Genomic DNA, 12,346 nt, shown 5'->3' with positions numbered 1-12,346 from the left:
CAATGAAACTTATGTTTTATACACATCAGCCCTTTTTGGAATAGCCATAAAACTAGAAACAGCCCAGATGTCCTTTACCAGATAAATGATTAAACAAACTGTGGAACATCCCTACCATGGAATACTACTCAACAATAAAAAAGAACAAACTATTGATGTTAAGCAACCTGGAGGAATGTCCAGAGAATTATTCTGAGTGAAAAAGGCCAATTCCAAAAAAACTACACAATTCATGATTGCATTTGATTCTTGAAATGGCAAAGTTATAGAAATGGAGACTTCATTACCGGTTGCCAGAAGTTAAGGAGGGAGTGTGTGGGAGGGAAGTAGATGTGGTTATAAAAGGGCAACATGAGGGATGTTAGTGTGCTGGGAATGTACTGTATCTTGACCCGAATCAACAATAAAATCCTGGTTGTGATATTGTGCTTGCTTTGCAAGAAGCTTTCATTAGGGAGAAAGTGGGGGGAGACCACACGATAAGTCTCTATCCTCAGGACAGCATGTGAATCTATAGTTATCTCAAAATGTTTAATTTTAAAAATTAATTGTGTTTGTTAGAAAATCATAAAGATAAATTTAGTAAACTGAGAATGAGCTTCATGCAGATGTTCAGTTTCTCTTGTGTTTCTTGGTTCCTCCTGTAAGGTTTGCGAGGAGCAATAGCATTTGCCTTAGCTATTCGGGACACAGAATCTCAGCCCAAGCAAATGATGTTTACCACCACCCTGCTCCTCGTGTTCTTCACAGTCTGGGTGTTTGGAGGAGGAACGACCCCCATGCTGACTTGGCTTCAGATCAGGTGAGTGGCTCCGTTTAGCAAAAGATGTCATTACGCAGCATTGCTGCACTGTTTCATTTTTGCTGTTGCTGATTCGGTCAGGAGTACACTGGCAGGTCTGTACATTAACGTTCCCTGGCGTAAAGTTAACTTTCATTCACAGGGTAAAACAGCCTGTCCTCTCCTAGACCTGTCACCAACTGAAATGACTTTTCAAAGAGTCCTAGAAATCTCAGGGTGATGTCTGCTTGCAGTCTGTCTCTAGAGAGGAATTTATTTATCTATGAATTCTTCCATTCAACAGTATTTATTGAATACAGTGTAGTATGCTTTGCAGTTCACAAAAATGAGAAATACACAGGTCTTGTCCTCAAGATACTCACAATTCAATAGGATTTATACAGAAAAATCTGTAATACCAAAGAGAAAGTGTATTTGTTTTGTTTATAATTCCTCACAGCACTTAGGATAGAATTAGGGACACAGGAAATACTTAAATATATTTGATTAGTGAACAATATGCTTAGTGAGAGGGATCCTATAGACACAAGTTAGATGGCTTCTCAAAGGAAAAGGCAATGAAGCTTCAGTCACAGACCCTCCAAGAAGTGCCTGGAAGATGATTGCTATAAATCTAAAGTATATAGATAGTGGATGGATAGTGGCATCCATTGATTTGTTGATAGTAGATAGTGGCATCCATTGATAGTGGTAGCATCCACAGGTGAGGAGTATGGACATTAGCTTAAGCCCAGCATTATTATGGCCTCCTGGGTGGCACAGCATGGGACTGTCAGATCATGGAGATGACCCAGAGGGAATTAACTCCACCTGATTCCAGACCAGACCCGGCCACCAGCCAGGCAAGAGGAGGGTTAAAGGCAGGGCTGTGATGTATTTAGGGAACTGACAGGGCTCTAGTGTAGTAGACAAGGTGGAAATTTTATTAAAATGGATAGCTAGTGCCAGTTGTAAAAATGGGAAATCTGTTTTAAAATGTTGTTGTCTTTATTTAAGTATATTTTTGACTTAGGTTCTCATTGTCATATCCCAGGATGTAACAGTGCTTTAGGCAAATCACATTTAATGTCTCAATGCCATATACCTTGATGATTGTGCAACCCCTCCCTGGTCCTCACCCAGTCTCTATAAGGCAATTCCATACCAGTCACATCTAACAGGAAAAGATCCATCTGACTGGCAAATGACTTCTAAGAAGATTCTTTCAGACAGGATTCCTATTCTGGCACAATACAGTATTAAATAAATAATTGCTCCATGAAACATTAAATGAATATAACCGCAATGTAAATTACTTTTTGTTAAGCACTCACTGATAATTTTCTATCCATTTGACAAATAGGAAGCAGAAACAGGACTCAGAGTTTTAGTATGAGAGAGCTTAGGCTTAAACTGGGTCAAGTGGCCATGTGTTAAAACAAATTCAAGGAAATAACGAACTTCTTGAAGTACTATGACTATTGCTACACACATAAAAGGGCTTTGACCAAAGGTGAATGGAGAGTGTTTTGAAATGCTTGTTGAATTATTTTCTAGGCATATAAATGTGACCTGCAATTTCCTTCACAGTAGTAGCTACCTGTAGGCGCCTATGGATGAGCACACATATTGCATTAAACCCTCAGCACTAGGTCCCCAGTGAACTGTTAGCATGATAGTGGTGTGTTCAGGTTTCTAGAAAATAAATTTCAGTATGTGGATCCATGCATGGAAATATTAGGGCTTGGAAAAGAAACGTTAGAGGATACTAATCCCCACAAGAGAAAAGTATTAACTACCCCATCAGGTAAATTAGAATATTCAGAACATGAAGTGGTGATATCAACATTTTCCCAAAGTAATTCAAATGTAACTTATTTTCTACTGTTGTCTTTCTTTACCCTGAAGATATTATCCCTAAATCAGGAGCATGTTTTATCCCTAAAGTGTTTATGTAACTCTCCTATAGTGTTTTCTAAAGGTATCCATTGATTTTGAATAGATGTCATAGCTTATGCACTCTCTTGATAACCAGAACAGCAGGGAGAGGACAGTATAATAATGAGGCTTTAGGAAGGTTAGAATGGTTATCCAGGTTATACAACAGGGCCTAATAAGGAAGGATAGTGATGTCAACCAAAGCATCCNGGTGTCAAATCATGCAGAGGCCCCAGAGGGAATTAGCTCCAAATGGCCCAATTCAAGACCAGATTTGGCCACCAGCCAGGAGGGGAGAGGGTTATAGGCAGAGCTGTGATGTATTTAGGGAAAGGAACTGACAGGGCTTCAGTGTAATAGGCAATGTGGAAATCAAAGCTGGGAACTAGAGTGTTAAATCTGGAATTGGCAGAAATCCAGCCAGAGAGATCAGAGATGCAGTCATGAGAAAATCAGAGAAGGAAAACTGAAATTCATACATATGTGAGTACTCAGGAAGTCAACCTAGAGACAGGATACAAGGCAACAAGAACAAGATGAGACTCTCAAACTTGAGTGTCAGAATCACCTGGAGGGCTAATTAATCCCCTCAGAGTTTCTGACCTAATAGATCTGGGACAGGGCCTAATGAATTTTACTACATTCTAGGCGATGCTAATGCTGCTGGTTCCAAGATCACATCTTAAGAACCACTAGTTTAGGGATGCCTGGGTGGCTCAGTTGGTTAAGCGTCCGACTTCCTCTCAGATCATAATTTCATGGTTTGCGGGTTCAAGACCCGCATCGGGCTGTGTGCTGACTGCCAGCTCAGAGCCTGGAGCCTGTTTCAGATTCTGTGTCTCCCTCTCTCTCTGACCCTCCCCTGCTTACGCTGTCTCTCTCTCTCAGAAATAAATAAAACATTAAAAAACATTAAGAAAAAAAAAAGAAGAACCACTACTTTAGACTTCCTAACCCCAAGTGAAGATGAGGCTGATAATAAATACTTCCAGATTTGACTGGGATTGCCCAGAGCCAGGCACACCTAAGCCTTGGGTTTAAACTCTTTTTACCTGTACTGGAGGAAGGCAGGGGCTAACTTGAGAAGGAAAAGTCACAGTGCGTTGATTAATGGGAGGGGAGGGAAATAGACTACAATGGAATAAACATTAAAGAATAGGAACACAAGTTAATTGTGTACAAATGCACACACAAGTGTGACATAAATTTGGTTCAATCATGTATTAATGATACCATCATCATATGCTTCACTTCCCTGTCATTATTTACAATGTTATCAAAGAAATCTTCAGTTCCATCATAGCTTTTAAATGATAGTTGTCCATTATTTAGACTATATTTATCAAAGCTTTTCTTGTTTACAGAGCAACATCTCATTAACCAACTAACTAACTTTCATTAACTAACTTTCAGGTCAGACTTTTTCCATAAAATACCAGAACGTAAGTAAATTGGAGCTTTAATAAAATGACAAGAATGGAAAGCCCAAAAAGCAGAAATGTGAATGTGATATTGAATAAACTCAGACATCTTCACTTGGCATACAGTTTATTTATACACTTTACATTGCCTTTCTTTCTTGATTTCTTTTAATTCTACATCTTTTCTTTTAAATTATTAGGTATGTACTTGAGTTAGTTTTACCTCTATAAAATTTTCCATTTAGCCTCAAACTGCCACAGTAGGATGCAGATAAAATGTTTTATATAAGGTAACAATTGATAGTATTAATATATATTGCACTTTAATGGAAGTGACTTTAAAACAGCAACGATCCTGTGCTTTGAGAAATTCAGAATGATCTTTACATATGAAACAAATTCTTCATTAAGTTTTATCTTAAGCACATTCAAACTTCTTGTCCTAAAGCTATTTTATTTTCTTTTAGAAAATAATAAAATATTCTTAAAGCAGCATTTGAAATAAATCACAGAATTTTGTTTCTCAGAATTCTAGAGAAAAAAACTAGATTCCTGTAGTATTATTATGGAGGTTTCCGTGTAAAAGAAAGAAGAATGGTTTCTTGATTAGAATCCGGATCTCCTCCTTTCTGCAGAATACATTAATATTGGTGGTGAGGAAAACCCAGCCCTCAGTCTCCAAGGATTAGCTTTGCTGTTAGCCAGGAAACAAAAGAGATCAAAGGTATCAAGCTTTGCTCCACAGAAGCCAGTAAACAGGATTATCCACCAAATGATCACACATGCTTACAAATAAAGCCTCAGATACCAACAGGGCAGAATTCTCTGGCAATGGTAACTGTTTTGGGTTGGTAGCCCCATCCTTGGGTTAGGGTAGGGCACTACATGGAGCTAACAAAGCACATGATAACGGAACCTATCCCACAGTGCAAACCTTTACTACCTCCCCCCGACATATAGGAATGCTTCAAAATATCTCAACCACAGTACAGAAAGCTTTACACACCAGAGCAATATAGAACTCATATTCCTGACAGCATTAGAAAGTGCCCTCAGCAAGATGATTTCTATAGCTTCTAGATTTTGTCTGCTAACATTCCAAACAATAATAGGTTTTATTGAGTGGTTATTCTGTACCAGATACTAGTTAACAAAGTGCAAGACATATAACCTCCCTGTGGCTCAGCTTTTAATCTATAAAATGGAATAATAATAGTAGCTACCTCCTAGGGTGGGTAAGTCCTTGCAAACTGGCCCAGGGTTGGGCTGTTGGGTTGCAGAGCCAGACAGCAGGCCAGGCAGCCTGAGTCCATGGCCTGGATGCCCGAGTAGTGCCTTCTTCTCTGGCTCTACATAAATTAGCTTATTCCTGATGCCTGCAGTCTACCTTGATTAACAAATCCTCTGGGGAAAAAAGAGAGATGCTTTTATAACCAAGACAGGTCTGTTAAAAACAAACACAGGAAATCTTCATCCATCATGAGTTATTGTGTTGACTTGCTTATGCAGCACACAAATTTCTTGGTGCAGATTTTCTCTTTGACCTAGAACAGTTAAAGGTAAATGAGATTAAACCCTGGTCCAAAGTAGCCAAGGGAGGAAGCTTGTCTGCCTCAACCATAGGAATTTGGAATTGTAGCAATTTGTCACCTCTCGCCCATCTCCCAACCCCATCCAGGATCCCAAGTTAGCCTTTTGTCAGCCTCTTCAACGTATCACACAAAAAATTAACACACTAACCTGTGTCCCTTGCAGAGTAAATAACTTAGCACAGTGTCTCCACAATGATTATTTTAGTTAAAATTGTAAATTATATTTTTGGTTTATAACCCATTCGTCTTTATGCCATACTAGACTGCTTTCTTTATCATTTATACCCACTGACTATAAAGTTTTTAATTACACCCATCACAGGAATACACACAGATATAATGAGAGAACTGTCCTTAGCAGTATTTTTTAACAACAGCAGAGTTAAATATGCCTGCTCACAGATTTTCTTTATTTCTGAGGTAAGAAAATGTCAATTTAATATAATGGAAGAATTCAGATAATTAGTCTCCTCAATATCTAGTTGTGTTCTGTTGGGTTTCCTTTCTAGTATCCCAAGTCTTATGCATGTTTAACAATTTGCCTCATTGGTATACTAATGTAGTAAATCGGCACACATAAACTGGAGATAAGACGGTATTGGGTACCAACCTTGCCTCCCTCTCTTACTAGCTGTGAGATTCTGAGCAATAAAGTCAGCCTCTCTATGCCTCAATTTTCTTATCTGTAAAAGTGGAATAAGAATACCTATCTATTTGGATTGTTACAAGAATTAAATGTTGCATGTATAAAGAATTTAGGGGACACAGTAAGTGCTCAAAAAATGTTGCTATAACAATACCAAATGACCAACTATGAACCTTTTCCTATCTGAACAGTCTTTTACTGTTTGTAGCATATGTGTACAGCACATGTACAAACATTTAAATATTATTAATAAATTGAATTTGTGANGGAGGGGCAAAGAGAGAGGGAGACACAGAATCCAAAGCAGGCTCCAGGCTCCCAGCTGTCAGCACAGAGCCAGATTCAGGGCTCAAACTCACAAACTGTAAGATCATGACCTGAGCCAAAGATGGATGCTTAACCTACTGAGCTACCCAGGCACTCCAAGAACTTAGTTCATTTTAAGTAGTAACTAGATTCATCAATTTTATAGGCAGCTCCTATTTCTGCATTCAAAATGATAAAACTCTTAAAGAAAAATGCTCACAAAAAGCATTGCCATTATCCAACAGCTCAGAAAGTTTATTTTTAGAGCATGGTTTCTATTTTCTTCTTAACATAAGCTTTGCTTACAATCTTACCTGATACTTAATATGTACTGGCTCATCAATTTGTATAAAGTTTATTATTTTACAATGATTTTGTACTAATTTAAATATTTTATATTAATTTGTATCAATTGACAGACCTCAGAAATGCCTTCTGTCATGAAACATAGCAAACCAATTTACTCATTTGAATGTAGACTTATACTTTATATTCCTGACCCTTAACCCTCATTTAAAATTATGTTCTATTTTCTGTAGTTTCTTCTAAAACATGTTTCACAACTCCAGATATTTATTGCTCAAATCAATCTAGCTTGACATATTCTATTAAAGATATTGGATAACAGTCACAAACTATTGTTGTTGATCTAAAAATATCCTAGGTTTCTAACAAGTATATGAACTAGAAGCTCCTAAATTTACTTTCTATGTTGTCTGGGTTCTTATTATTTAAAAAATTTTTTAATGTTCATTTATTTTTGGGAGAGAGAGAGAGAGCTAGAGCATGAGTGGGGAAAGTGGCAGAGAGAGACACACACACACAGAATCCAAAGAAGACTCCAGGCTCTGAATTGTCAGCACAGAGCCTGAGATGAGGCTCAAAGTCATGAACCACAAGATCACACCCTGAGCCAAGGTGGGATGCTTAACCGACTGAGCCATCCAGATGCCCCATCATCTGGGTTCTTTAATATGCTTTCTTTCTGTGTATAGAATCTTCCTGGTTCCAGAGATAACAGCCTTTATCGTCACACTACCAGCTATTCTCCATTAGACATGTTCTTGCTTATCTTCTCCAAATGCTCTTGAGAACATCAGTATCAATAAACTACACTTATTTATTAAGTTTACCAAAGAACGAACATTCTGCTCTATCAGAGAGAATATATTAGCCTGTTATCATAAAGTATGATCCAATATAGTTTCCTTACTTTAAGTAATCAATGGATCTTTAGGGAATAGATCAACTCTGAAAAAAAGTGGTTTTAAATTCAAAGATGAAACTTGCTATTCAAAAGCCTATGGAGGGAGGTTCCAGTTCTGGTCAAGATTGAGTAATAATATTACTCCCCCGGTGTGTCTTTCATTAAATGTACTAAAAGCCCTGAACAGAATGCAGGTAGCAGTTATCTAAGGGCTCTTAAAAGTAAATAGTAGCAGACAGATTGGGGAAGGCATACAGAATTCAGAGTATGTACTATCAAACCAGCAGTGAATTTCCTATTTCTTTTTCTTCTCTGGAATAACTTGACCTAGACCCAAAAGCAGTTGAAAGGCCAGAATTATGCAACAAGGAAGAACTGCAAGAGAAATTCTCTGTTTTGAGCACAAGGAACAGGGAAGGAGACCCCTGTGTATCAGAAGAATGGGTTTGTTTTTGTTGTTTATTTCATTCTGTCTCATGCCAATGCCAGACAATCCCTGAAGCAGCAGTGGTGGTGATGGTGGTAGCAGTTGGGCAGGATCCTAAAATTCCCAATAGAAAAACTGAGGTCCTGAGACCTTGGGAAGAATTCCCATTGAATTTTTTTTCTCTCTCTTAATCTTCTCACTGCTTGAGATCTGATGCAGGCAAAATATTATGGGAAAAAATTATGGGAGACATGTAATATAGGGAAATGAAAGCCCTCTGGAGGAAACTGTAGAGTGGAGAGAGTACAAGAAAGTGATCCAGTAAAACTGTGTGTAAATTTTGGATCTCATCTCCAAATTGTGTATGCATATATCTGACCCTAAATAGCACACCAAAGGCTTTGAGAAATGAGCTACAAAATAGAGAATCACTCAGATTTCAGATTGGACACTGGATGGCACAGATCCAATGCCTGGCACATGCAGGACAGCTCTGAATACACCGCAAAGACTTTGAAACAACTGACAGTGAAAGCACCAACAACAGAAGTCTGGTAAGACTTGTGTCTTGGACCTAATGTGGTTAATTGCCTGGTAAAATACAGTATCACCATTCTCCATAAGAAAGTCATATGTCATGTAACATGGATAGATGCAGGGTCACTTAATATAATATTAAATTTCCAGGATAAATCCAAAATTATTCACCATATGAAAAACAGAAAAATCGTAATATCTCACAAGGGAAAGGACAATCAACAGATACTAATCCCAAGATGATACAGATTTTGGAGTGAATAGATCAAGACTTTAGCAGCCTTTGTTCTACCATGCTCCAGGAAGAGCAAACACAATGTAAACAAATGGAAAACTGAAAAGAATCAGCAGAGAAATAGAAGGTACAAGAAAGAGAGAAATGGAAATTTTAGACCTGAAAACACAATCACAGATGAAAGAGTCCATGAACTTGAAGATAGATTATTATAAATTATCCAATTTGTACAAAAATTAGAATAAAATTTTTCACCAACAGACTTACTCTTTAAAAAAGCCAAAGAAGTTGCTTCAGATGGAAGGGAAATTATATTAGAGGAAAACTTTGAACAACAGAAATGAGGAAAGAGCAACAAAAATGATAACATCTCTTTAATATAATAGAGAATATTTTTTCTCTTAATATATTTCAAATATACATGAACGTAAGAAAAATTTTAACATTGTCTCATGGAGTTTTCAAAAAGGAGAGTGGGTAACCTGTAAGGTGGTAAGTTTTTTATATTCTACCTCAAATAATAAAATATTAGTTCAAAGTAGACTGTGAAATTTAACTTTTTATATTGTAATTTCTAGATCAACCACTAAAAGAATCTAAACAAAGAGATATAGTAAGACATTAAATATATGATGTGAAGTACAGAACAAATTCAAACTTGTTTGAGTTGTCCCAAAGAAGGCAGGAGAGCAAGAAGAAAAAAAGAAAGGAACAAACAGAAAACTAGTAATAAGATGATAGATCTAAATCTTAGAATATCAATAATTATATTCAATTTAAATGGTATGAAGACATCAATTTTAAAAAAAGATAATCAAAGTGGATAAAAATTAGGCTCAACTATATGTACCCCAATGTTCATAGCAGCACTCTCAACAATAGCCAAAACATGGAAAGAGCCTAAGTGTCCATCAACGGACGAATGGATCAAGAAGATGTGGTTTATCTATACGATGGAATACTATATGGCAATGAGAAAGAATGAAATCTGGCCACGTGTAGCAACATGGATCGAACTTGAGGGTGTTATGCTGAGCAAAATAAGTCAGGCAGAGAAGGACAAATACTATATGTTTGCACGTATAGGAGGATTGGGAGGAACTTACCGGAGGACCGTGGGGGAGGAAAAGGGGGAAATAGTGGGGGAGAGGGAGAGAGGCAAACCATGAGAGACTCTTGAATGCTAAGAACAAACTGAGGACTGATGGGAGTAGGGTAATGGACATGGAGGAGGGCACTTGTGGGGATGAGCACTGGGTGTTATATGGAAATTAACTTGACAATAAACTATTTGTAAATACATAAATACATAAATACATAAATAAATAAATAAATAAATTAGGCTTAACTATATGCTGATATAGGAAACACACTTTAAGTATAAAAATATAAGTAGGTTATATTTTTAAAATGGAAAATATGTTACAAAAATATGTACGATGCAAACACTAAACCACAGCTGGAGTGGTTATATTAATATCAGACAAAATTGTCTTCAGAACAAGATAATTTCTCAAGGATAAAGAGGACATTATATAATGGTAAAAGATTCAACTTACCAAAAAGATGACTATATAAAATATGTATACACCTAATAACATATCCTTAAAATACATGAAGCAAAAGTGAGTACCTCCAGAAGGAAAAATAGGCAAATCCACACTTAGTTGGAAACTGCAATACTCCTCCCTAAGTAATTGGGGATACTTAGATATCACAAGTAGATAGATAATCAACAAGAAAACAGAAGAACTGAACAATACCGTTAATCACTGAATTTAATTGACATTTATAGAACACTCCACCCAACAGCAGCACAATACATATTCTTTTCAAGTGAACACAGAAACAGCAAGATAAGCAATATTTCAGTTCATAAAACAAACCTTACAAATTTAAGGGAATTGAAATCATATAGGGCACTTGGGTAGCTCAGTTGGTTAAGCATCCAGCTTTGGCTCAGGTCATGATCTCACAGTTTGTGGGTTTGAGCCCCGTATCAGGCTCTGTGCTGACAGCTCAGAGCCTGGAGCTTGTCTTTGGATTCTGTGTCTCCCTCTTTCTCTGACCTTCCTTCCCCTGCTTACACTGTCTCTCTCTCAAAGATAAATAAAACATTAAAAAAAAGAAATCATATGATGTGCTCTGATCATATGGAATTAATCTAGAAATAAATAGCATAAATATAACTGGAAATTTTTCAAATACTTAGAAATTAAACAACACAATTCTAAACAATCTATGGTTCAAAGACAAAAACTTCAAAAAATTTCAAGGGAAATTAGAAAATATCTTGAAATGTAGAGGAAAATGAAAATACAACATACCAAAACTTGTGAGATGCAACTAAAACAGTGTTCAAAAATATTTGTTGCACTAAATGCTTATATTAGAAGACAAGGAAGTTCTCAAATCAACACTTTAATCTCTCAGAATTAGAAGATTAAGAAAGCAAAGCAAGGAAAAGGAATGATAATAAAAGATTCGTGCATAAATCAAAGAAATTGATAATAGAAGAACAATAGATAAAAATCAATAACCCAAATCTGGTTCTTTAAAAAGATAAATAACACTGATCAATTTTTAGCCAGTCTAACAAAAACAAAGAGAAAAGATGCAAATCACCGATATCAAAAATGAAAGGGGAATATCATGACAGATCATAAAGGATAACTAGAGAATACTATGAACAACTCTATGAACATAAATTCAACAAAATAAATGAAATGTAACAATCCTTGGCAAGCTGCCAAAAACCATTCAGAAAAAAATACAGTGAACTATCCTATATCCATTAAAGAAATAGAATTCATAGTTTAAAATCTTCTTAAAAAGGCCCAGATGTTTTCAGTGGCAAATTATTCTTTGGAAGAGGATATAAAACTAATTCTAAATAATCTCTTCCAAGATAGAAAAGGAAGAAACATTTTTGAATTTATTTTAAGTGTCCAGGTTACTCAAATATCAAAGCCAGACAATAACATCACAAGGAAGTTAAATTATAAACAAGAATCTTAGATGACCAGGGATGCAAAAGTTTTCAATAAAATATTAACAAATCAAATCCAGCAATATGTGAAAAAAAAGAAACTAAACATTGCAACTCTATGAGATTGACCCTAGGAATGCAAAACAGGTCCAATATTCTAATGTCAATCAATGAAACCTATCCTATTAAGAGGTTAAAGAAAAACATGATCATATCAATTGATGCAAGCAAAGCACTTGGCAAAAAAACAATTTTCATTCATGTTAA

At 36.4% G+C, this 12,346-nt stretch overlaps 1 protein-coding gene across 2 annotated transcripts in view; it reads left to right on the top strand.

The window, feature by feature from the left end:
- SLC9A9 (solute carrier family 9 member A9) overlaps positions 1 to 12,346 on the top strand; it is a 659,022-nt gene that overhangs the window by 458,679 nt on the left and 187,997 nt on the right. For both annotated transcript variants that reach the window (XM_077756733.1, XM_077756732.1), the window contains one exon: positions 649 to 802. In XM_077756733.1, the coding sequence (XP_077612859.1) occupies positions 649 to 802 (154 nt within the window). The remainder of the gene's footprint in view (positions 1 to 648; positions 803 to 12,346) is intronic.

Source organism: Crocuta crocuta, unplaced genomic scaffold (genome assembly GCF_008692635.1).
Source record: "Crocuta crocuta isolate KB4526 unplaced genomic scaffold, BGI_CrCroc_1.0 scaffold337, whole genome shotgun sequence".
Classification (NCBI taxonomy): Eukaryota; Metazoa; Chordata; class Mammalia; order Carnivora; family Hyaenidae; genus Crocuta; species Crocuta crocuta.
This window is presented reverse-complemented; position numbering and strand designations above follow the sequence as displayed.